Here is a 26449-nt window from a genome sequence, read left to right as displayed (position 1 = left end):
GCGCACAACTTCAATGGTCATTAGCGCCCTGACTACTCTAAGAATGCACCGCGAGGCACAAGTTGACCACAACAACTAAAAGGGAAAACACGATAAAAGACAGACTGACAGGCATAGGATTAAAAAACAGCATCATCAAATGTCCTTAGCGAGGTTTGTCAAATTGATAAAACGAAGAACACGAGCAGCTGCTCGTGGGTCATCCGCATGTACGCTTGTGTGTGCCTGTTGATGACAAACACTTCCTCTAACTGGTGAGTGGTTTCCTTCACTCCCAAATTATTAAAATCTAGAAAGCAATAAGAAGTTCCCACATTTTGCCTTACATCTGTTAGTAAGTATGAAGGTTTGCTTCCTATTTTCATCCTGATACTGTTCTAATCACCTCTTACAATTCCTACATGAATGAAGTCGAAGGCAAAGTATAATGCCACAAAACAGCACAATGAAAGCGATTCTGTCAACTCATGTTAAGTTTTTGTGAGATCTCCAACTGACTGTAAAATCAGATTGTTCATAGTTGCTGTAACTTGTTAACATTAATTAATAAACTAATGTGATTTATGACACTTTCAACTCCCAAGTTCAAGATCATTCTCCAACACAGTTATGACAATGGTGATAATTATGTATGTGCAGCACTCAACAGCATGGTAATCAGCACCCTTATGGCGAGTCAGTATGCCAATCTTGAGGGAGGTGGGTGGGCGGGAGGGGGGTGGGGGGTGGGGTGGGGGGTGGGGGGTGGGGGTGGGGGTTTACAGCTGCCTCATGAGCGGAGTTGTTTATAATGCATTAATGTCCACCTCCCTTCTCTAGCACTTTATGGACGGGGCCCAACAGTTCACAAAATTTCAAAACCCATGTGAGGCATGTGTCAGTATCAGCAAGGATTGTGGACAAATCTCAAGTCAAATCAAAGACTGCCCTGATCTCAGTATATGAAACACACATTGCCAAGATATGTTAAACTGAAAATGGCTCACTACAAACAGTGCTGGATCCTCCTGTTGGAGGAGGAAACTGTGTGTTAAAGAGGTACATCCTATGTGCTGTCTGATGAACGGCACCTCCTTCTATAAGTGTGGCTGGGATGAAGTCCATCTAGCCCATGTGGTCGATTTGAGTGGCTGCAGCTTCTTGTCTGCCACTCCCAACCATTCAGTTTCTCACAGACACATGATTCTTCTGTCAGATAATGAGATGACAGCATGCAACGGAAAGGCACATTGACATACCACATCATACAAACACGTTTCTTTGGCTGCCTTGTCAGTTATAATGTTTCCCCATATCCCAATGTGTCCAGCAGGAAGGAGGAGGTTAGTGTTCAACTTCTCGTTGACAACGAGGCCATTAGAGAAGAACACAATCCCGGATTAGGGAAGGTGGAGAAGGGAAGCAGCTGTGTCATTGCGAAGGAACCATCTTGGCATTTGCCTTACGCAATTTAGGGAAATCACGGAACACCTAAATCAGGATGGCTGGATGTGGGTTTGAACTGTCATCCTTCTGAATGTGAGTCCAGAGTCACAATGTGTGCAAATGCAAAGTAAAAGACCTCTTTGCCTCAGGTGTCATGGATGAGCTGAATCAACAAGTGTACTTGGTACATTTGGTGAATCACATGTACTGCACTGAGTGAGTTGGAACAGATGAGAAAACTTTTACTGTGATGCTTTTGAATCCAATCCAGGCCCATCATAATGCCACATAACACTGCATCATAATTTGTAAATTGTTCCAGTACGCATACCTGGAAAACCCTATTTGCGAAAACAGGGCAAAATCAAGGGCATACTCATACTGGGATCCATTCGTATAAACAATGATAAAACAGTGGTACTAAAGAAAACAGAGATATTAAAATATTATGTGGATTACAAGCTTTCTTTGGGCCCCTAAACAACAAAAGATGGCACTTTGCTCCTTTCCTGGCTGTGTATTTGGGAGACTAATAAACCCATATCTGTGAGACAGTCAGTAGCACTGTATTCCAAATATTAGCCACATGGGGCCAATTCCTAAACTGTCACCCAAAGTTGGGATGGACCACCACACTAAATGCTAATGATGGAGGCAACAATGAGGTGTTCAGTGCCTGTCAAGCCAGGAGGAGGTGCCACTGAATCTTTAGTGGTGTTTCATTAGCCTCTGCACACAGACTCTTAAGTGGGCTGGTCTAAAATGCTCCAGTTGATATCTGAATGCTTTCATGGCGGACAGTGTCTATATTTTGAGGCAAGAAATATGGGCTGATCCCTAAATCACACTGCCGTAATCTGTGATCTGACAAATGAGCCGCAAAACTGCAGGGGGTGGAATATATCAGTTCCCTACACCTCTCCACTGAGGCACTTCACAATATTCAATGATTTGAAGCCCTCGTTTGCAAGTCTTTTAGGTGCAGGAACCAGGTTAAGTCAAATAGTAGGAGCAAAAATGGCACATTGTCCTTAAACTTTAAAAGAATGTCCCCCATTATGTACTCTGGTGGGTGAAAACTGAAATGAGCAGAGTTTAAGTTGAAAAAAGTAGTCTTCTCAAGTGAGAACCTTTTATTGGTCTGCTCCCAGCCTCCTTATGGTCAGCTAAAGTTGCCTTATAGTCATCATAAGATCAGAGGGAGAGCAGAAGATGGCGAAGTCATCCACAAATAAAGAACTTTTAAATGGGCTTCTGACTGCAGAGGAGTGATAGTGATGCAAACAGTGTGACACTCACAAGGAAAAGGCCTTGTGGGGAAGCACCCTACTCACACCATATAGAATTCATATGCTTTCCATTGTGTGCCAGCCTAGTCCGCTGTAACTAGCTATGACGTCACGAATGTTGCGCGATACCTTAAAAGTAAAGTAAATAATCTGAAAAGTTAATAGCATGTCAGGAGTGATGCTAAAATGATAATGTGTTAAGTTTCAGTTTAATAACTTTAACAGTTTTCCGAAATTTGAACATTTTATGTAAAAATAATCGGTGCAACAGGAAGGAGTTAGAAACTTCAAAATTTATATTCAGATTCCTTTTTCATTGTAATTTAATGGAACAGCATGCTGGGTCTCACAAAGTAATATTTTGGTTGAAATTCATGATTTCTGTTGTTATGTCCTAAAAGTTCAGAAGGCAAGATAGATTGAGTAAGTGATTAGATAAAGCTAGGATGTTTAGATTTAGGTAAAATGGAGATACACTATAATAACAAAGATGTGAGAAGTTTCCAAAAGGTAGCTATAAAACTATAGCTGTAGCGTCTCTCCAAAGGGCAAGTTCAGAGCTCACCTATCGCGTGCAGTGAAACTCTCACCAAAAGTATTTAATCTAGCCACATCAGAATTTTATATTAGATACTTACCTGTGTGCTGATTGCACAATTAAATTGAGAGCTTCATCAGCCATCAGTGAATGAAGCAATTAATTACTTAGTAACTTGAAGTGGTGCTCTACTAGCCCCAGCTGCTAGACAGGAAGGCAAATTTTGTCGGCTGCACTTTCGGCGGTCCACACCGCGGCTATATAAATAAGAGCGCTGCGAGCTAGAGGTGGGCCCCAGTTCTCTTCTAGATTCGTAGCAGCATGCAGTCCATGTCGGAAGCTGCATCGCATCTGTGCAGTTGCAAGGAACAGCCTTGGATGCCGTATTACGTAACTCGGTATGCACGTAACCATTACTAGCATGGTGTTTGATGACTATTAACATTAAATTTTGGTGAGCATTCACTTTGGACATTTACATCGATAACGATTATTAAAAAGGTTTGTTATCTAGGGATAATAGGATCCGTGAAATAGACTCTGAACAGCTCTGATAGTACAAGAGCTGATAGTAGCATTTCTTGGGTAAACTTTTGTCTGGAACTTTACGCTTTATCGCTTTCAGAATATAGTGAAAATTGTTATAGTAAATTGCATTTTCTATGAATCCCAGATGGCATCCTAAATCCTCAGCATAAGGAACTTCAATGATCAATAACATTATTTCTCCATCAGAGATCTTTCATTACACAGATTATTTTAATTACAGGCATCACGTTTTTGCTAATCACTTTCTGGTTGCCAACATTGTAGTTAGAGAGGCTGTGTTGAGAAAGGTAACAATAGAAATTTTCCACCCGCTGCCCCACAGCCTCTGACATGGCCAACCGATTCCACTCATGTTGCTTGTGTATAACATAAACCGAAAGACTTTAAGATAATTTGGCTCAACATCCATCTAGTTTTGAGAAAATCACTTGTTCCATTCATGACACACAATCAACTAAAAATTGACAGGACTGGTAGATAATTAAAAACTGAGTATTTTTCATCAACACTTATAGGGCCTGCAAACACATATTTTCCTAGAAATCAAGAAATAAATTGTTATGATTTCTGCCTGTGTACCCATAAAGTAAAAGCTTTTCAACCAAAGTGCCACTGGCATAGCGACTGAGCCATCTGGCAGGGGAGCAGAGAACCAGTGATTGATTCTCAAATGCATTCTGCAGTTTATTTTCTTTTTTTTCTGCATTGACACTGGTAGGAATAACAGGGTTACTAAAGTGATCAATAAGGAATAACAGAATGGTCAGTAAATAAATTTTTCAAATGACTTGGAACAGTAAATACTTAAGATTTTAAGCCTCACTGTGTGAAAGTAATGCCGAGTAATACCACTGTGAATTCATCATGATTGACAACAGACAGTCGACTGTGCAGTGTTTATTTACAGTGAAGGATGGTACAGAATTTTATCTGGATGTTCCAGAATTGCAATGTACTTCTGGAAACCCAATGAGCATTCCACAACCCCCCAGTTGTGACAACAATTCATAGCATAAGTTACAATCAACATTCAGGTGTCGTACGCACTAAAATTAATTAGTGAAAAGGAAATATTGATAAATGTAAAACAAGCCTGTTTTCTACCAAATGTTCAGAAGGAATGATGTAGTTGCACTTAAATTGTATTATTAGATATCCTTGGTGCCATGAGTATATTTGCTTTGAATGTTTGTATTACATGTAGCAGCCATTTAGTTGTACAAAGTAAAGTAAGGACATGTAACAGGGTAAATAAAAGGGCACAGTAAGGTAACCATGATTAAAAGTTTAATTCTTTACTAATTCGAGTCATTTGAGATATTTATTTGTCTACCTTGCTATTATTCCTTATTGATTATCTTATTGACTCTCCCATTATCACACCACACATGACAATAAAAGATCCCGACAATTACGCACCATTAACTTTAGGGGTGGTTTTCTCAAAAACAGAGGAGTCTTGAACCAAAATATATTACAGTCTTACATTTAGATTTTACACAAGCAATCTGCCAACTGGTTGGCCGTGCCTGAGGCCTGCCCTTGGGAGTGCACTGCCTTGGGAAACTACATACTCCTGAACAAAGCAATCAGACAGGAAATCACCAACAAAATATTGAAAGCACCAGTCCTTGAGGAAGGAGTTTGGATGACACAGAGATGGTAAAAAAGTGTTCAGCTAAAACCTGAGCGTTTTCTTTAGGCATGCCCACCAGGACTCCATTTCTCAACTAGGCAATAACGTGAGGTTTACTGACTTTGCCTGAAATCTGCCTTATTGAGTCCCAAATTCATGTAGTGAAAGTGGGCCGATTAATGGAAGTCACAAATTTCTACCAGGAGTTCCTCTTTCATTTCTTTTATCTCCTGCCTTGCTTGTGATCTCGCAAACTTGAAGGCACGGAGATTTTCTGTAATTGGATGGTGTCTGAATTGCTGAAAGGGACAGGCTGTCATCAGAGGTGGTTGCTAGAGTTGGAAATGGAATCGACAGCAGCTCATTGGATCAAACAGATGATACAGCCCCATGATCTCCTGGGCACAATCCTATTGTTTGAAGATGGCCTGCAGACTGTGTCACAACCAGTTTGCCCTCTGAAACATCAATTTTGTAATCTCCTGTTGGCACTCTCCAAGTCAGTAGGTGGCCCACACCAGAAAGTGAGCAATGGAGTGCAGATTTATGGCCACTTCCCACTAAACTGAGTCTGCAATAGCTGGGGAGCAAAAACAAAGCTCAATGGCTGAAGATGACCCTACAGCTGTAAAAAAAAACTGTGTCACCTAGCTTTAGTTTAAAAGGCAGACACACTATGAATGGGTAAGGTGCTGAATAATTTGACCCCTGGAGCAAGTGGTAGCCAATGGTTCATGAGATGGAAGCTATAAAGAACACACTGTGATCTCAACTGGTATGACACATTTCACTGCAACTGCCTGTATGGTCATGGTAAGAGGGACAGGAGAGGAGCAGCATCTGTCATCAATGAAAAGAACTACCACAGCCTTAGCCCTGTCTCCAGTAAGATCATCTTTACTGTAGGTGTTAGCCCCTTAACTCAGATGTGTCAGTGACTTTAAAATGAGTTTCTTGCAAGCAGATGGAGATCGGTCTCTCCTGGGCCAGTAGCTATATTTTTTTCAAATGCAATTGGTATCCATTTAAGTTCCATTGTAATATAGAAGAACATGTCAGAGCCATCGATTAGCGAGTGTTGTCCTTGTCCCTCTCCCTCAGCAGTGATGGTTTACCTGAGAGATCAGGGGAATGTTAAATGGTGCCCAGGTCTCCAGTTCCTCCATGTAGATATAAGTATCCTCGATCACACAATCATCATCAGAAAGGGAGAGTGCTTGGTGATCCAATGATTTTGCTGCCACTTCATTCAATTTTGAATGACTTTTTGTGTGGCATTGTCTTTACTTGTGGGAAGAGTTCATTGTATGGATAGAGAGGATGTCATAGTGAGCCTGTGATGGTGTGCAGTAGCATGTGGCTGAGGTTCCAAGTCAGTCATTGATGGCTTCCAAATGGTTTCTAGTCAAGTGTAGCTTTTCTCCTCAGGTACACTGACAAGTGCACATACTCATATTTGAATTTGTGGTCTGGGTTTGTTTGAAGGCATCACACTTGCTGATTCGCTTCTTAAGGGCTGATGCAAACGTTAGATGATATACAGCACTGAAAGCTTATATAGCTTCGCCACAGGGTATGCGTCTCATAACATTCAACTCCTGAATTATCTTTTCTCATTATGAACTCCTCACTCCCTGCTTCAAACTGAGTGATCTGTAGAGCAGTTCACACATTTCAGAGGAAGTGTAAAAGAGTTGCCCGATTCGTGATCTGAGGCTCCACGATCTCCACAAGTAGACCTCCCGCTACATGCCATTGTGATATGACCAAATCTTTGATATTTGAAGTGCCACATTGGGTTTGGAACAAACGGCTGAACATTTAAGTTGGATATAGGCTGCAAGAATATGTTTAGGTAATTATGGAGTGTTGAATTTTAAAATAAACATTGCAGTTTTTTCCAAGATGCCATTGACTCTCCTGACATAGTTCTGCACTTTCACAATTCCAACGTTTTTCCACTCTTCACTTAACTTCTCAGAGTCCATCTCTACTATATCAGAGTAGGTAACCAGGCCCTTACAGATGTTAAATGTGCTATGCGGCTTAATCACAACAGGGTAGTCACCTAGGGCCTTGCATCCCAGAATCTTAGATACTTGGTGTGACATGACGGTTTCATCTAGAAGTGTTTCATTATGAAGTCGTTTAATGCTTTTTAAGGACCCAGCAATACCCTCCAATGCCTTGTGAATATAGAAAGGGGAGACCTTCTCAAAGGTTCCCTCTGCTCTCTTGATTACCACGTAAAGTGGAGGGATGAGGAAGGAGCTAGTAAAATTATATTAGCGTAAGTCTAACAGAGAAAATAAGAGACGTGTGGAATGGTATGTCATTCACATCAATAATCTTTCCAACATTAGTCCTCATGTCATCATCATTTCAGTAATTGCATATTCTGTTACTACAAGGGCATCAGTACGCTCAGAGGTGTCTGTTGAAAACACGAGCGTAAGGATCTTCTGCATGCTAAAGTTTGTTTCTCCATGTATGTGCTGAACCAGTTTATGGTTTATGTTCCTCTGTATTATGGACTTCATTCTACCAGACAGATTTTTGTCTTCTCCCCCCCTCCCCCCCCCCCCCCCCCCTCTCTCTCTCTCTCTCTCTCTCTCTCTCTCTCTCTCTCTCTCTCTCTCTCTCTCTCTCTCAATCCCCCCCTCCCCCTCCCCCTCCTCTCCCTCACGTCGAACCACCTGGGGAGTTTGTGGCACAAGATTGATGTGTTAAAGGAACTGCTGCCTTCATAATGCTGATATCAATATCTTTTTCTTCCCTGAAGATTCCTTCTTCATAGGAGCAACTGGCACAGGTGCATATATTGGCACTCTGTTCCTTGGAATTTCTTTCTGTAATATTGCTTCACACTTATTTCAGATTTTGAGCAAGACACAGCTTGGTCTGAGGTAGCATGTTTATTACACTGATCAGTTCTCACACTCTTGAAAGGCACTAGTTGCAAGCAAGATTACATTACGACATGTTTCACTATAAAACTTTTCTGCCAATTTTAGAGTTTATGCCCATTTTTCTAGTACATCAGTAACATTTTCTCAAATGTATTCTACTGTACCTTACTGTAACAAAGTCATTGTGTCACAATGAATTTCTTTAGTGTATTTATTTCAGAGCACTAAAGTCTTGTGCTCTTTTATTGGACTGGAAGTTATTACCACTGAACAACCTCTTCCAAGCCACTGGAAATAACTAAATATTGATTACTGGGTTTTACATAGTTTTGACATATAGTTGGGACAAAACATTCTGTCCACAGAGAGCCCCACATTCCTATGTAAACCAAACACAACTGCCATGTAACATACTTTTCACCATCCATTCACTTACTTAGTTCATGGTTAAACATTAGAATGAAGAGTATTTTTGTAGAGCCTTGCTATGTGGATGGATAAATCTTGATCTTCAGTCATGATACAATTCCAGCTAAGGAACTCTTGGTTCATCCAGTATCCCCAGACTGGAAGAAAACAATTGAGTTGCTCCACTCAGCACAGCCCCTGGCACAAAGGAGAGGGTGGGATGGGGAAGTATTTAGACTACAGCATTACACAGCAAGAAACATTACATATTGCAACACTAGCAAGGTATGTTTAATTCTGCTATACATCAAAATAATACACTGAAGGAAAAAAATCACAACACCAAGGAGGAGTTATGTGACATAACCAAAAGTCGGTAGGCATGTTTCTACATCTGAAACATGACACCTATTCAAATTTCATGACAGTCGCATAGTGCCACTAAGAGGAGGCAAATCAGGTTTGCTTTAAATACTCACTGTAACTGTCATGAGCATCAGTCACCTTTAAGACTGGATGTTGTGAGTTGATGTTAGTCAAGAATGCCTTTAAGGTGACAAAGAAACCATTATCAACGCCTTAATGAGTTTGAATGAGACCTTGTAATAAGACAATGAGAATCTGGATGCTCCTCCTGCAATATTGCAGAAAGATTGGAAGGATTGTAGCCACTGTACATGACTGCTGGCAGTGGTGGTCACAAGAATATATGGTCGCAGACTGGGTTCCAGACAGTCATATAGAACTACAGAGAGGGAAGCCTATCATGTTTGGTGTATTGCTGTTTCATGTCGTACTGCATGTACAGCAGCAATTTGAGCAGCAGTTGCCACCAGTGACACAACAAACTGTTACAAATCCGTTACTTGACTGACAGCTGTGAGCCAGGCGCCCTGTAGCTTGCATTCCACTGACCTGAAACCATTGCCATTCACGATTCAGTGGTATCAAGTGGGAGCTCACTGAATGGGAGGGTGGAGGTCTGTTGTGTTTACTGATGACAGCTGGTTCTATTTGGTGACAGTTATGGCCATGTGTTGCTTATGAGGAGGCAAGCTGAGGGCCTGGAACCAATCTTTCTGTATGCTAGGTACACTGGACCTACACCTGGAGTCAAGGTCTGGCGTGTGATTTCATATGACAGCAGCAGCACTCTTGTGGTTATCCCATGCGTCTTGACTGCAAAACTGTACATCAATCTGGTGATTTGATCTGTTGTGCTGACATTCATGAACAGCATTCCACAGGGCGTTCTCCAACAAGATAATGCTTATCCACATGCTGCTGTTGTAACCCAACATACTCTACAAAGTGTGACAAGTTGCATGGCTGCTTGATCAGCAGATCTGTCTTCAACTGCACACATATGGGACATAATTGGATGACAACTCCAGCATCATCCATGAACAGCATTAACTGTCCCTGCAGTGAGCGACCAAGTGGAACAGGCATGGAACTCCAACTCACAAACTGACATCTGGCACCTGTACAACACAATTCATGCACATTTGCGTGCCTGCATTCAACATTTTGGTGATTAAAGTGGTTATTAATGCACTAACATTTCACATTTGCAATGGCTTGTCTCACACTTACATTAACTTGTGATCTTGCAATGTTAATCACTTACATGTGTTACCACACAAATATGTTCATGAAATTTCATTACTCTAAATTAATTATTTTTTGGTGTTGTGATTTTCTTCTTCCACCAGTGTATATTTGGGGTCTGTTTTTTCGGACATGTCCAAAAGAACAGACATCATTTTGATCCTGCAGCCACTATGAATCACGACACAAAGGGATTAATGACATTAGCTGTCAATGGGCATTGATTAAAATCAATGGGGAACATTGAAAGTTTGTGCTGGACCGGGATTCAGACCCAGGACTTCTGCTTACCAGGCAGATGCACTGAATACTGCACCATCCAGACACGAACTACCCTAGCACACCTCCCATCAGTTCCAAATTCTCAACTTATCCAACACTACTGATGTAGTGTTCCTTGCCCATTATCCCCATTACTTGCAGTGTTTTGCCAATTCTCGTATGAGTTCGAGCATGGTGTGCATCCACACTGTCTCACTGTCTGTCCTTGCTCAAAATTCCAACTTTCCCCACTGATTTAAATTAGTGCCCATTGGCAACTAATGTCATAATTCCTTTATGTCTTACATTAACATAAGTTTTGCATTGTTTCTTTTTATCATTTCACATAAATGGTAAGGGGATTACTTCAACAAGGGTAATAGTGATTCCTCTCCTCCTCCTTTGTAATGTAATACAAGTAGTATAAACCACAATGTAGTAATATCAGTTACTCAAAACATTTTGAAGTAAATATTTGAAACCGTATCACAACACAAGTGTCACTCTAGTGTTGTCAAAATATATAGAGGAACTTGCTTAAAATGGAATTGTATGGGACTAAACTAACTTTCCAAATTGGACAAGTTCTCAGATTACAAAAAACTCATTCACTATGCTACATAAAATTTGTCTGGTATCATGTACACAAGTATAAATCTGTAATTATGCATACCTTCACTCCTGCACAGTAGATGTTCATTTACTGTATACTGAACAACGGCACTCTACAATATTACACTAACTGATAGATAATATGGCATTTCTTTATTTTCACTCTAACTTTAAGTGTGTTTATTGTTGTATGTACATACATACTATTCCCATGTTTATTTGCTTTACATTTCACTTTTTTCACCACATATCAAGGAGGGTGTTTGAATTTCCTGTTCAAAATTGTTTCTTCTGCACAATATTTTGCACTATACAACAGTCCTAACATCTTGGGAGAATTTGTATGTGCTGAAAATCGCAAAACATCTTTTACGCACGCAATAGCTTCTTCAGGCGAATTAATTTTTCTACAGACGTCATTTTGCTCCTCTTCTTCTTCCTTTGTTTCTCCCTGACCACCTTCCGCATTGCAGATTTCTATTAAATTTGTTGCTGATGTAAAAGTGGAGTGATTTGACAGAAAGCCATCACAGTAAATGTAGTCATCTACACTGCATTCAACAACTGCTGCTGCATTTTCTTGAGCTTTGATAGCCACTGAAGCAACTGGTTCTGGACCTCCAAACCCCACTTTAAGCACTTGGTAACAGTTTCAGGCTTTACTTCCCTTACTGCCAAGCCAATCCAATTTACTGCGACACTTTCAGCTTCTTCAACGTTAAGAGACATTTAACAATCACCTACAATGGTACTTGAAAGTGAAAATAACCTCTGGATCCATGGGTTTTGTGAAGCTGGTTGAACCTTGTGGGAACCAAGCCAATTTCAGATTTGATAACTTGACTTTCGGGTGGCAGGCTGAGTCACCTACGAAAATGAGAACTTGGTGATTTCCTTTTTACATTTTGGCACTGAAAGAGCCAAGCCATTCTTCCATAAATCCATCCACCATCAGTGCCTTTTTATTGTTTCACCATGAAACTGGAAGCTTACTGATGTCTATGTTTCTGAAACAATGTGGTTTTGCTTCCTTTCCAATTATCAGTGGCTTCTTCATTTTACCTAACACGTTTCCACACAGCAGTACAGTGAGCCTTTCCTTGAACATTTTTCCACTAATACACTTTTCACGTTGAATTGCTAGAGATTTGGATGATAGTGCACAACAAAACTGTCCTGTTTCATTGACACTGCACAATTCTTTTGAATCATAATTTGCAATTAGGTTGTACAGTACTGTCTTTGAATTCTGTTGCTACACCATCCTGCACATCCTCAGCTACCTCACACACAGCATTCCACACCATGTTGTGCTTAGCTTTGAAACTGTCAGACCATCCTTTGGGTCCCTTAAATTCTGTATTTCCAAGCTCCTTGGTGACTTGCAGTGCCTCACTCTGCAATGTTGGGCCAAACAAAGGTAAGTTTTTTGCTTGTGCACTTACAAAACATTCCCACACTCTCTCATTAATTCCTTCATTTTCAGTCTTCCTCACCTTTCTTTTCATTTGCCCATTCCGTTTCACCCACTCATCCTGTATCCTATCCTTCTTTCTTAAAGTATCATAAATTTATGTTTTACTGCATTTGAAACGCAACATTATTTCGCATATAGTGTGTTTGTCATTCTCATTCGACTCATTTACCACAACCTTTCCGTTAAGTTTAAGTGACAAATACTTTTTGCCCAATATCATTTATCACATAAAGTGTTATTAGTCAACTGAAACAGCCAGAAAAGAATGCAAGTAGTGCATCTCTTTCCAATGTTTAACCTTGCCAGACAAAACTATTGTTTAATGGAACAACATTCACCTCTTTCATTGCATAGATTACATTACAGCAGACTGTTTATAAATGTACAAGAATGTTCCACTGTGCACCCGTGTGTGTCAATAATAATGGAAAATGAGAAAGGCTGACAAACTGACTGCTCACAAATGAACCATTTCCTTTGATGTACCGAAACTGCGCACTGCACAGAGTGGCGTGACTTGATGTCTACACCTGCAGTGCTGTGCTGCACTGCACCAGACCTCTTTTCTTGATCTTGCACAACTTAACACATCGACAAGGCTGTAAAGTCTTTGTGCTAAAAGCAGGGTCCTTGTAGAGTCAGGAATAACATGCATACTGTAATACAGTAGTACCGTATAAGGACTTTTCCGCATTTTACAACGAATTATCAATCAAGTCTTAAAATTTGCATTCAATTTCTGTGTTAGGTACGTTCCACTTTAAATGAAAAATTAGCACATACAAGTGTATTGAATGCATTGGGACTGAAATACCTGTACAGTCTGGCCAGATTTCTGAATTATACAAAGTTCTGCTTTGATCAACTTGTACTGCACTTCCAAAAATATCACAGTAAAGAACTACTGTTATTATGACTAAGGATACCCATTATTCCCACATGTACAACATGTTTGAGTCAATTATTATCAGCAAAAATAGAATTACGAGTGAAAAATCTTTGAAATTAACCAGCCACATATTTTCGCAGAAACTGTGGTGTAGAGGTTATGATACTGGACTCTCGCATGGAGGGTCGCGAGTTCAAAACTCATCTGAACTGTAAAATTTTAATTTCTATCTTCGATTCGAGTACATTCTAGAAGTATCCAAAAATGTCAAGAATCATTGTACTGGAATGTTCTGTACCTGTACATATACCGTATGTGTTCTGGATAGAAGCAGTTCGCTCCGCAGTCTTTTACATGCAAGTGCTGAATAAACCATCGTTAAGTGAAGTTAGTGTTCACCATTCATCTAATTACATCTTCTTCTATGCAACATTATTCTGGTGGAGACGCTGGGTATTGGAACTTGTGATAGCGCACATTATCGACGACACAGTGGCTCCCATCAGGCCACAACAGAGCCGCCATTTACGTGGCGAGAAACCTGAGTATGAGCCATATTCAACAGATCGCAATCTATTGGAGACACAAGAACAGGGCATTACGATGACAGTAACTGTGTGCCACCACATGAGACATCCTTCCAGGTTCTCCAGTGACGTTAGCAAAGACCCAAACAAGTGGCTGAAGGTATATGAGCGTATAGCCAAATTTAACAAACGGGATGACACTGTGTGTTTGGCTAATGTATTTTTCTACTTGGAGGGCACTGCCAAGCAATGGTATGAGAATAACAAGGAGAAGTTCACAAGCTGGGAAGTATTCCAGGTGGAACTGCACAAGTATTTCGGCAACACATGATGGCAGAAGTGCAAGGCTGAAGATAAATCACAGTTCAGGGCACAGCGTCCAGGAGAAACTACAGCATCCTACATTCAATACATCTTGGAGCTGTGTAAAATAGTGGATCCTAAAATGAAGGAGGAAGATAAGGTTGCACATCTCATGAAGGGTGTTGCTGAGGACATGTATCAAGCCCTACTCCTGAAGGAGATTTCGACAGCAGACGACTTCATAAAATGGTGACAGAGTACATCGAGACAATGCATCAAAAAAGAATTACATGCAAAATGTCATATTGATGTCTGTGATGGAGAAAGAAACTGATTTCACACGTGTTCTTCATCAGATAGTGAGAGAGGAAGTTCAGAAGGCACTTGGATTGCATGGCGAGCAAAAAACTGAGACACTTCAAGAGGTCGTAAGTGAGGAAGTGGAACAGACATTGAACCCAATATCTCATCCTTCATTTCCCTTGAAAATGGTGAAAAAGTCAAAACCCAGGCAAAGTTACATTCCTACAATGCCGCAAGAGGAACCTGTTTGGGCAAGAAGAAAGGGCCCAGGATAACCAACCAGTATGTTTCCACTGTGGACGATTGTGACATGTGGTGTGCTATTGTCGAGACAGGTGGCGGATATTTGATGACTGCACCAGAAGACAGCAGACTGGTTCAGCTGACACCAACTCCGGGACAACGAAGATGAACAAGTAGATGTGGATGCAGGACGACGTAGGTCACCATCGTCACAAGCTAGCCACTGGAGAGGACAATCCCCAACATGCCGATCAAGGTCTCCATCGCCGTTTAGAAGCTCCAGCCGATCACCAAGCCGCCGCAACCTGGAAAACTAAAGGGTGCAACCTTCCTTGGAGGTGAGCCCACCGAAGAGAAAATTACTCCGCCGTCGATCGCTACAAAAATGATAGGTAACTACGTCGATATCCTCATGGATGGTCAACCAGGCCAAGCTCTTGTGCACTCAGGACCATCATATTCAGTCTTTTCGGAAAAGTACCATCACCAGTTGCCGAAAACCGTATTCGTCGACAACAAAAAATCTCTGCTGAAGGTAGCTAATGGGAAATAAGTAAAACCTACAGGAAGGAGTGTCATTCGTGTGGGTGTAAGTGGCCATACACAGCCCTTAGAATTCATCATCTTACAAGAGTGTAGTCATGACGTCATTCTCGGATGAGACTTTTTGAAAGCTTCTCAGGCAATTACAGACTGTGATCGCTCGATGATTATGCTAGACGAGATGAGATACTGTGGACAAGAAAATGCACATCCAAGTGTGTGGACGCTGTGTGTGCTGGATGAAATCATTCTTGCAGTCAGCGCTAGAAAGGTAACTGTCATGTGTCATGCCATGCATCAACCCATGGCTCTTGTAGTGGAATGTAAGAAAAGCATACCACTGAAGAATAATTTGGTCATCCCAGCCTCTGTCGTCACATTTAAAAACAAATTCGGTGAATTGTGGATAGTTAACTGTTGCCGAGATCTGCAGATCCTTCCAAGACGCATGTGCATAGCAAATGCTGAGCCGTTAATTGCAGAACAGCTGAGCATCATAGAAACCTCCCATGCCGAGTCTGTGGGCGAAATTAGCGCTACCACTATGAGACAAAATCTAGCTCGACTATCACCAGATGTCACTAAGGAACAACAGAAGAAGCTACTTGCCATTCTTCAAGAGTTCTCTGAATGCTCCAATCCACAGGTGAAGAGCAAATTAGACAAATCAATGGTCTAGCACCGGATTGGCACTGGAGACCATCAACCAATGAGCCAGAGAGCATACCATGTGTCAGCAACGGAAAGTTGAATAATTCGTGATGATGTAGAGAAAATGATGAAGAATGACATCATTCAGCCTTCACAGAGCACATGGTCATCACCAGTGGTCCTCGTCAGGAAGGATGGCAGTTGGCGCTTTTGTGTTGATTACAGGGAGCTTAATAAGATAACTAAAATAGACATTTACCCTCTTCCACGAATTGACGATACACTAGATTGTCTGAAGGTGGCAAAGTATTTTTCAACCATGGACATATACTCAGGATACTGGCAAATCGAAGTAGATGAGGCTGAGCATCAGAAAACTGCATTCATCACCCCTGAGGGCCTGTATGAGTTTAAGGTAATGCCGTTTGGTTTGTGTGATGCACCAGCAACTTTTGAACGGATGATGGATAATCTTCTAAGGTACCTGAAGATGACGATGTGTCTTAAATCTGTCAGAGGATGTGAAAGGAGAATTTAAGTTAGTTAATGGATTACTTTGCAAGAAAAACTTTGATCCATTTGGAAAGAGGTGGCTACCAGCGATTCCTAAACACATGCACTTAGATGTTCTACAGAAATTCCATGACACACCTGAGGCCGGACATTTAGGATTTATTAAAACGTACGATAGGATCTACAAGAGATTTTTCTGACCAGGTTTATTTAGGAGTGTCCGGCACTATGTGACGCACTATCAAGAGTGCCAAAGGAGATAGGCAGTGCCTCATAAACCGCCTGGCCGACTCATACCAATTCCACCAGCCGAAACACCTTTCCTACGTGTTGGGATTGACCTCCTTGGGTGATTTCCAAAGTCTTCTAGTGGCAATAGATAGATTATTGTTTGCACAGATTATCTGACATGCTATGCCATTACAAAAGCCGTGAGAACAACTGAAGCATTTGAGGTAGCCAAATTCATCATTGAAGACATTGTATTAAAACACTTTGCCCCAAGGTCGTTAATTACGGATTGAGGGAAAGTTTTCCAATCAAATCTTGTGACAGAAATAAACAGTCGGTGCAGCATTACTCATCACATGACAACTTTCTACCACCCACAAACTAATGGACTTACTGAACGCCTTAATAAGACCTTGGCAGACATGCTATCAATGTTAGTCAATTCTGAGCAGAGCAACTGGGATGAGGTGCTACCTTTCTTGATGTTTGCCTACAACACCGCCAAACAAGACACCACAGGATTTACGCCATTTTTCCTGGTGCATGGGCATGAGGCTATGACGATGGACACTGTGTTTCCGTTACATCCTAATGATGTGGACGACGATGACATCGGCCAGGTGTTAACCAGGGCTGCGAAAGCTCGGAAATTATCTCGGCTCCACACGCTGCAGGAGAAAACGAAGGTATGACATGAGCCACCGCACTGTTGTCTACCAGCCTGGTGACCTCATCTAGATCTTCATTCCTGTTCGGAAGGTTGGTCTCTTTGAGAAGCTCATCAGGCGCTACTTTGGACCTTATAAGGTTGTAAGACAGTTGTCTGATGTTACTTATGAAGTTGAAGATTTCAACCCCGACACAAGACGACAAACGATCAGAGATACGGTCCACTTCCTTCAAATCAAGCCCTATAAGGATCCTGTAACCCAGGGTAAATTCAAAGCTCCAGCAACAGGCAACAAGCATAAAGGTGATGAAGAACACAGTGGCAAAGGAAGTTCTAAGAAGATCACCGCGAGGGCGAACGTCAGTCATCGGGAGTCGGAGAATGCAGGACCGCTGACTCATTCCTGGACTAGGAGGGCGTAACACCGAGACGCTGTTCTCTTAAGGAGGGAGCAATGTCACAGAAACTGTGGTGAAGTGGTTATGATACTAGACTGTTGCATGGAGGGTCGTAAGTTCAAAACTCACCTGAACTGCAAAATTTTATTTTCTATATTCGGTTCGAGTACATTCTAGAAGTATCCAAAAATGTCAAGAATCATTGTACTGGAATGTTCTGTACCTGTATGTGTACCATATGTGTTCTGCCCAGAGGCAGTTTGCTCCACGCTCTTGTATGTGCAAGTGCTGAAAAAACCTTCGTTAAATGAAGTTAGTGTTCATCATTCATCTAATTACACCTTCTACATGACAATATTTAAGAGAGATCTTTAAGACTATTTGTTGCTGAAACTAGTGCTACTAAATACAGTCTTCTAATGAACTGACCAAAAGGTCTGTTTGCACAGTGTCAAACAAATCTAAAATTTATTGAGAATGTTATTCTGTATCATTTTGTTAGCCACTTAAAATCCTTAATTACTGGAATGAAAAAGTAACAGAGTTGCAAAATGCCACAAAAAACTGCACTGGAGCACACTCAAAGCCACAGTACGCATAAAATAAAAACAGAGAAAAAAGAACAAGGTATGATAATATTACAGATATCTCACTTGGAATACAAAAATGATGCTTAAGTAACAACACTCATTAAATAAAGTAAATAACTAACCTGTAATCGTAGGAGATTTAAGCAGGCTACAGCCATGCACTCTTTATCATGTGATGGTGGCCAATCAATATTTCCAGCCATACCATCACAAACAAGACCAAGAAGTTGGTCTAGCATTTTGAATGTGTCCTCACAAATGTCCACAACAAATTCAACTCTTACACCAACAGTCCAGTTACTGCTACTGCTCCAGGCAAAACTCTAGAAAGCACACAATACTTTTGTGACATAACACAGACAGTCAAAACTAGTTATACTTGTGATGTATATTCTATACTATTCTATACGTAAAACGTGTGGATAACAGTGTTGTGAAGAACAAAGAAAAAGAGAGTGAAGGATCTGGGAAGGGGGGGGGGGGGGGGGGGGGAGGATCCAAAGTAGAAGAAAGAGATAGGAAATAGGTAATGGCTCCAAAGACAGAGCTGTGATTGAGAAGAAAAGAGACACTTGTCGTGAGAGTGTGGTTGGAGAAATGGAGGCTAGGATGTTTGGAAACTGCTAGGGGAAGGGGAAGACAAATGGCAGACTGGGCCTTTCAAAGATTTAGAGCAGGAAGGTTAAGGGAACAAAGGATATCTGCAATAAGAGTTCCCCTATGCTCATTTGTGGACAGACAATGTTGGTGCAAGAACTGAAGTGACACAGAGTGTGAAGTCAACAACATTGTGCTGTTTGAGGCTTTCGCAATATAATAGCTGTCTGAACGGTTCTCGGTAATAGCATTGGATGGACTCATGTAAAATGCACAACATTTCAATGGGACAGCTCCCTTCCATCCCCTGGTACAACAGTGATGATCTCTAGTGGCTAGCCAATTTACACACTGATTCACTCAAAGAGCACAAGTGGCAGCACGCAGGGCTATAATGTCATCGCAGGAGGTATCTGCTCGGACAGTGCAGCACATCTGGCCAATCTATGATTCTGCTTTCTGACATGGGACCTTGTATATTCCTAGTCTGCTAAGACTGTGATAATCTTTTAGAGAACCCAGCACTGTTTTCATTCACATCGCAAGACGGAAGACTGTCACTGTAGCAGGAGACCACGAATACACAAAGCCTTCCGTCAGTGTGGGAAATTGTATGAGGGTTGGAGTTTTAAAAGTGGCAACTATTTATTTACAGCTCGTACAAAACAGATACGTGTTTCAAAGAAGTTACCAGCATCGTGTGTAACCCGTTGCCAGCGATGTGGAAGTTGTTCCAAAAGAAATACACTGGAATTCGATTACTCGATAAATAGTACAATTCTCAAGGCTGTCAATTCAACTAACTGCCTGGGTGTTAAAATTACGAACAACTTCAGTTGGAAAGACCACATAGATAATATTGTGGGGAAGGCTAGCCAAAGGTTCTGTTTCATTAGCAGGACACTTAGAAGATGCAACAAGTCCACTAGAGAGACAGCTTACACTACACTCGTTCGTCCTCTGTTAGAATATTGCTGCGCGGTGTGGGATCCTTACCAGGTGAGATTGACGGAGGACATCGACAGGCTGCAAAAAATGGGCAGCTCGTTTTGTATTATCACGTAAAAGGGGAGAGAGTGTGGCAGATATGATACACGAGTTGGGATGGAAGTCATTAAAGCAAAGACGTTTTTCGACACGGCGAGATCTATTTACGAAATTTCAGTCACCAACTTTCTCTTCCGAATGCAAAAATATTTTGTTGAGCCCAACCTACATAGGTAGGAATGATCATCAAAATAAAATAAGAGAAATCAGAGCTTGAACAGAAAGGTTTAGGTGTTCGTTTTTCCCGCGCGCTGTTCGGGAGTGGAATGGTAGAGAGATAGTATGATTGTGGTTCGATGAACCCTCTGTCAAGCACTTAAATGTGAATTGCAGAGTAATCATGTAGATGTAGATGTAGGATACTCTTAGCAGTGCCAGTTGTGTTGTCAGTTCAAGCGGCGTGGTCTATTGCCAGGTGAATTTGTAGCAGTTCTGAAGCAAATGCAGTGAAGTGTTTCCTTCAGTTTAGAAATGGAGTTGAACTTATGAGGGCTTAAGTCAGAGGAGTGCAGTAGGTGGTACAGCACTTGGCAGCCCCATCAGTCAAACAAATCAGTAACAGCTTGCACTACACATGCTTGAGCATTTTCCTGCAAAATGATGGTCAGGTCCTGCAGAAAGTGTCATCTCTTCTGTCTCTCTGCTGTTCATTCTTGGAACACAGCCTATGACCAGCCTAGAGACAGAAGTGATGAAACTTTCTGCAGGACCTGATGATCATTTTGCGGGACAATGCTCAAGCACGTACAGTGCAAGCTGTTACTGATTTATTTGACTGATGGGGCTGCTAAGTGCTATACCACCTACTGCACTCCTCTAATTTAAGCCCTCACGAGTTCAACTCGATTTCTAAACTGAGGGAAACACTTAATGGCATTCGCTTCAGAACTAATACAAATTCGTAGGGCAATAGGACGCACTGCTCGAACTGTCAACACGACTGGCACTGCTAAGAGTCTCCTACGACTTCCACATTGCTGGCAACAGGTTATACACAATGCTGGTGACTACTCTGAAGGTCAGTAAAACTTTGAAACACGTATCTATTTTGTACAAGCTGTAAATAAATAGTTGCCACTATTAAAGTTCTAACCCTCGTATATTGGCCAGATGTGTTGTTGTGTTGAAGATAAATGTGCTGAACAGAGATGTCACACTAGACTAGATCAGCCACAGAATTCTGCTGTTCCTGATACAGGGTCTGCAGCTCTAGCCATACATTCGGGGTCCACAGCTCGACGCCCCAGCAGACAGCTCTGGGTGTCGGCATCTTCTGCACTGACATGGTAGCCCCATCCCATGGTACATGAGCTTTTCCAGCAAACCTACTTACAAATTTGCAAGCCACTAAGATCCCCACAGTCCCATCTGATGATGATGAGCAGCTGCCTCACTGAAACATTGTGCAAGTTCCATGGTATAACCTGGCACAATGCCCAAGAACCTTTCAAGTAATATTACGAGGGTAGTTTGATAAGTCTGGTAAAAAGCAAGAAGAAATGTTTCTTTCATAAACAACTCACTTTACTTCCCAACACAGTCTACTTTAAGGTGTATACACTTGGTCCAGCGAGCCTCAAGCTGTCTCATACCATCAGAAAAATAGGTTCAGTCAAGCTCTGCAAAATACTCGTTGACTGCAACTATCACTTTCTCATTTTATGAATATTTCTTCCGGGCAAGCCAAAGTTTCACCCTGGGAAACAAGAAGAAGTCACTTGGGACTAAGTCTGGTGAATGGGGTGGATGAGAAACCAATTCAAAGCCCAATATATGCACTTTCACCATCGTTGTTGCAGACGTGTAGGATGGTGCATTATCCTGGTGAAAGAGCACTTTTTGGCATGCCAACCTTGGTCTTTTCTCAGCCAGTGCAAGTTTCAGATGATCCAACAATGAAGCTAATAGGGTCCAGTTACGATTCTGCCTTTTTACAAGTAACCGATGAGGATTACTCCTTGGGAATCCTAGGAACAGTGACCATCAACTTACCAGCTGGCAAAATGGTCTTTCCCTTCTTTGGTGCACTTTCAAAAGCCTTTGTCCACTGTTTTGACTGCTGTTTTGACTCAGAAATCTCACGAATTTTTATTTAGTGGTCTTGCATTACCATATCATGGGTTCTGTCAATGGTTTCCTTTGTGCTAATCTCAATTAGATGGGTGGAGTGCAATTCGTCTTTGGTATTTGTCCGGCCACATTTAAATTCATTAATCCAAATGTAAATGGTCTTCAATGATCCTGCAGAGACCGTACGAACTTCATCCAGTTCTGTTTCGATTTGTGTGGCTGTCAAAATCTTCAAATGAAAATGTTTAATAACAGGACAAAACACTGTTTTCTCTATTTTCAATCGTACTGTTTTCTCCATTTTCAATCATAGCTGACACACTGACCAATTCAGGCGGCTGTCAACAATTAACTGTATGCTGCACATTGTTGAAATTCTTTATACACTATTTGGAATAATCAAACTTGCTAACCATGAAGGCATAACAAAAATATTCCACTCTTTCATGGAAATTTAGCAGACTTATCAAATTAATTTCACAGGGGAGGCGGGATGGGGGGGCCATAGAGCACACAATCAAGGGGCATACCTTAGTGGAAAAGTGGGACCACAGTGGTTATTGGGAATGCAGGATAGGTAACAGGGAGGGTTCTCTTTAGTGGAGTTCACAACAGCTGGTATTGGTGAAGAGAATGCAAATAGCAAGGGTTGAAAAGCAACTGTTGAAATCAATGATACTGTATTATTTAGCACTGAGGTTCTTCTCCTAGATGGCCTTAGTCAGTCATTGCCTACAGTTTGCTGGTGGCGAAAATTCCAGATAGATAGTTTGTTCAAGGTCATAACCATGTGGAATCTGTGTTACATAATATGGTTGGACTTCAACAGCTGCTTTGCTATCTTTGACACTTGGATTACATTGTGTTACACACATGATTGTACAGCCATATGAACATTCACGGTCTTGAACACACTTCCTTTGTGAAGTAACAACAGTGATTATTTCTGCACTACATCTGCCATTCATTATTACTATGAAGTGGGTTAATCTACTAGATGCTACATGTAATACTAGATGTTCATCCAATGAATTCACTATACATGGCATCCATGTCTTAAGACATTATAAATGAAGAATAACAGCAAACAAGAACCAATATAGGGAGGCAAATTATTACGGAGCAATTATTTGGAGTAAGCGTATTAAACACTTTGAGTTTCTTATAAGTACCAAGAGTAACAGAATCACCATCATGACAACTTCATATATGATTTATCTTAAAATGGGGTCAACCACGGCACGCAAAACTGCATGCATGATATGATTGCACAATGGGTCAAAATTTAAAAATAAAATTTCATTGCAGAACAGACAAATTCTGGAGTGGGGAAAAACCCACCCACACACACACACACACACACACACACACACACACACACCATTTTACTTATTACACTGGCATTGAGGAGAACACGAATTTTTAAGAAATCCTTCTTGAAAGAATTACAAGAATAGCTCTCTAAACATTTTAAGGACACTGCCAATCTTCTTGAAAAAATTACAAGAATAGCTATCTACGCATTTTATGGACACTGCCAATCTCACGTCTGTTTTTCAGGGATTTTTGAGACCATTTGCCATTTCAGTTGAAGGTACATGTGCAGATAGAAATGATCAGACAGATTCTTTTATGTTAAAACTGTCCAGCAGTTCAATGTTGGTTTCCTTGGGAAGAGTTTACATGTCTCCATAATGAGGTTGCAAACATGATACAACATTTTGAGCAAGATAGGAGCGTGAAAAGGTTTTTAGGATGTCATGATTACATGGCAGCCTGTGATAAAAAGTTGTGAAATTGTCTGCAACTGTCCATATGCCAAGATTTTGTACCAGATTAAAATTTTACAATTGCTTCACCACAGCAAAAATAACTAAGTAATCGTGCAAATTTGTTTTGTTTGTGATCTATGTTGAGAAATAGGAAACCAAGCTGCATGCACACTGTTTAATGTTCCTTGTGCAACTGCAATGCCATCTAAATGCAATGTGTTCACTGTTTCCCCTCTCTTCCCCCTCCTCTTGCTAAGACAACATGACACGGTAGTGGGGGAAGTGTGCAGCCATGTCAGAGAGCTCCACACATGTGTGGGAGCACTGCACACATGCAGAATTCTTGACGTTCATGTCTTAAGACATTATAAATGAAGAATAGCTGCAAACAAGAACCAGTACTTTCCAGCTGAGACAATACACAACATTCAACAATTTTGGAGGTCTCTAGATGGGATGCAATATAACTGATGTCAGAACTCAATAAGTATTTTGTTTAATGTATCTGTAAAAACACAGGTGATATCCAGTTACGGAAAAAACTGATAATTCACAGCTTGGCAGCAATCTTCAAACCTCTGGGCATTGCTGAGAATGCATTAACATGAATCAAATAGTGTCAAGACTACATAACATGTGATTGGAAAGAAGTAATATCATAAATTGTCAGAAGCAGCTTACAATTTGGAATACTTATTTCTTGCCCTTAAACAAGGACTTTGCTATGTTATGATGTGAGCTGCAATTTCATGATATCTAGTCGGTTCTATGATTGTTCTCTTAAGATAAATCACAGCGAAGGATTGCACAGACATTTGAAATAACCTATGGTGTTCTATGTTACAAATGATGATACTTAACGATTTGTTTTTCTAGATGACAATACTTCGATTACTGCTGTAAATTCTGATCAAATATAGCTTGACAAACATGCAGATGTACTTCAATGCCTCCCTTGCCTTATCGCAATCACCTGGCACAAACAATGTTGAACGTTTATGGTCAGTTTTAAGAAAGATTATCCAGTGAAGGTTTTGTCCCTTTTGTCAGTTACAGAATTGAGGGCAGTCCCTGTGTTCAATGGTGGTGGTGGTGGTGGTGGTGGTGGTAGATGTAGTTTCTTTCATCCATGGATTATTTTTATGAGGATACTGGGCATGTAGTCAACTCAAGATTTGGAATTAAAAAATAATAGAAGAACAGAATATAGGTTGTGCAAATTAAGTGTGAAAAGATTTTTCAACATTTCAAATGAAAATAAAAACAATACTGTAACTGTTTTGACTGCAAGCAGAATCAATCCCTACCCAAACTGTCTATCGGATAAGTATTTTTATCCCAACTGGTCTAGCTGTATAGCTGTAAAATCCTCAAATATTCACAAGAGAATGCACACAAAATAGTTAGCTCCACATGGCTTGAGACTGACTCACGAAGGGGGTCAAACAAAATTTCATCTGCTGTGAAAGAGTACTTAAATTCTTTAGAGCAAGATCTAATGAAAGAAGATCCAGAAAATCGTAGTCTCACATTATTTTCCGATTTTTGTGGCTCCCAAAACAAAAACTCCAAATGATGGCAATGCTTATGATTGCATTGAAAGCTCAGGGGTATTTACAGGAATGCAGCATCATTTCACAATACGTGAGCATAGCTATTTGCCTGCATACAAGGTTTTTGGGCTGGCTGAATAAGAACTAAGAAAACACGAAACAGTAACTCTGACCTCAGAGTATTATCACTGTTGGGGAAAGTTTGAGGAGGTTAAAGTTTGTGGAAAAGACTGGTATAGTTACAATATGAAATAAATCTCCAGACAGGTAAAGCGAGCCAGTTGCCTGATATCTGAGGCAAGAGGCATTATGGAAGAAGACCTAAGACAGGTCACAACACCTTTTTCTAGATACTTACTTTGCTTCATCAACAGGTGATAAGGTGCTGAAACCTGAAAAGTGCTTTAATAATGTTTTAGGCTCTTCAACTTCCACTGTGAATCGCATACACAAGAATAAAGGCAATGATGTGGAGAAGTTGATGTCTTATTTTGAAAGTGATTCAGAGGAAAGTAAGGAGTTATATTTGAAAACAGTACAAGGGAATGTTAATGATACGGAAGACAAAATTCTGTATTATAGAGAACCTTTAAATTAAAGAGAACTGTGTTTCAGTACTGTTTTGGATTTCACACAGCATTTAATCTAAACGCTGTATGAGGTTTATCCAGAAACTAACGTTACAAGGCATGCAGCTTTAGCACAAAATGTCGGTGGGGGAGGCTGGTACACTGACATGTAGCGGGAAGCCAGCAGAAGGAACGAGTATTCCCAAAAATCAGTAGCTCGTTGATTAGTGTTGTGGCGACTGTTAGAAATGAGGGTTCTCATTCT

General features: G+C 40.9%; 1 protein-coding gene across 1 annotated transcript in view; it reads right to left on the bottom strand.

Annotated features, from left to right (window-relative positions):
* The window catches only part of LOC124556600 (E3 ubiquitin-protein ligase HERC2), an 832907-nt gene that overhangs the window by 641111 nt on the left and 165347 nt on the right, over positions 1–26449 (bottom strand). Inside the window, exon 17 of the mRNA XM_047130567.1 lies at positions 18699–18899. Within this exon, the coding sequence (XP_046986523.1) occupies positions 18699–18899 (201 nt within the window). The remainder of the gene's footprint in view (positions 1–18698; positions 18900–26449) is intronic.

Source organism: Schistocerca americana, chromosome X, assembly GCF_021461395.2.
Source record: "Schistocerca americana isolate TAMUIC-IGC-003095 chromosome X, iqSchAmer2.1, whole genome shotgun sequence".
Lineage (NCBI taxonomy): Eukaryota > Metazoa > Arthropoda > Insecta > Orthoptera > Acrididae > Schistocerca > Schistocerca americana.
This window is presented reverse-complemented; position numbering and strand designations above follow the sequence as displayed.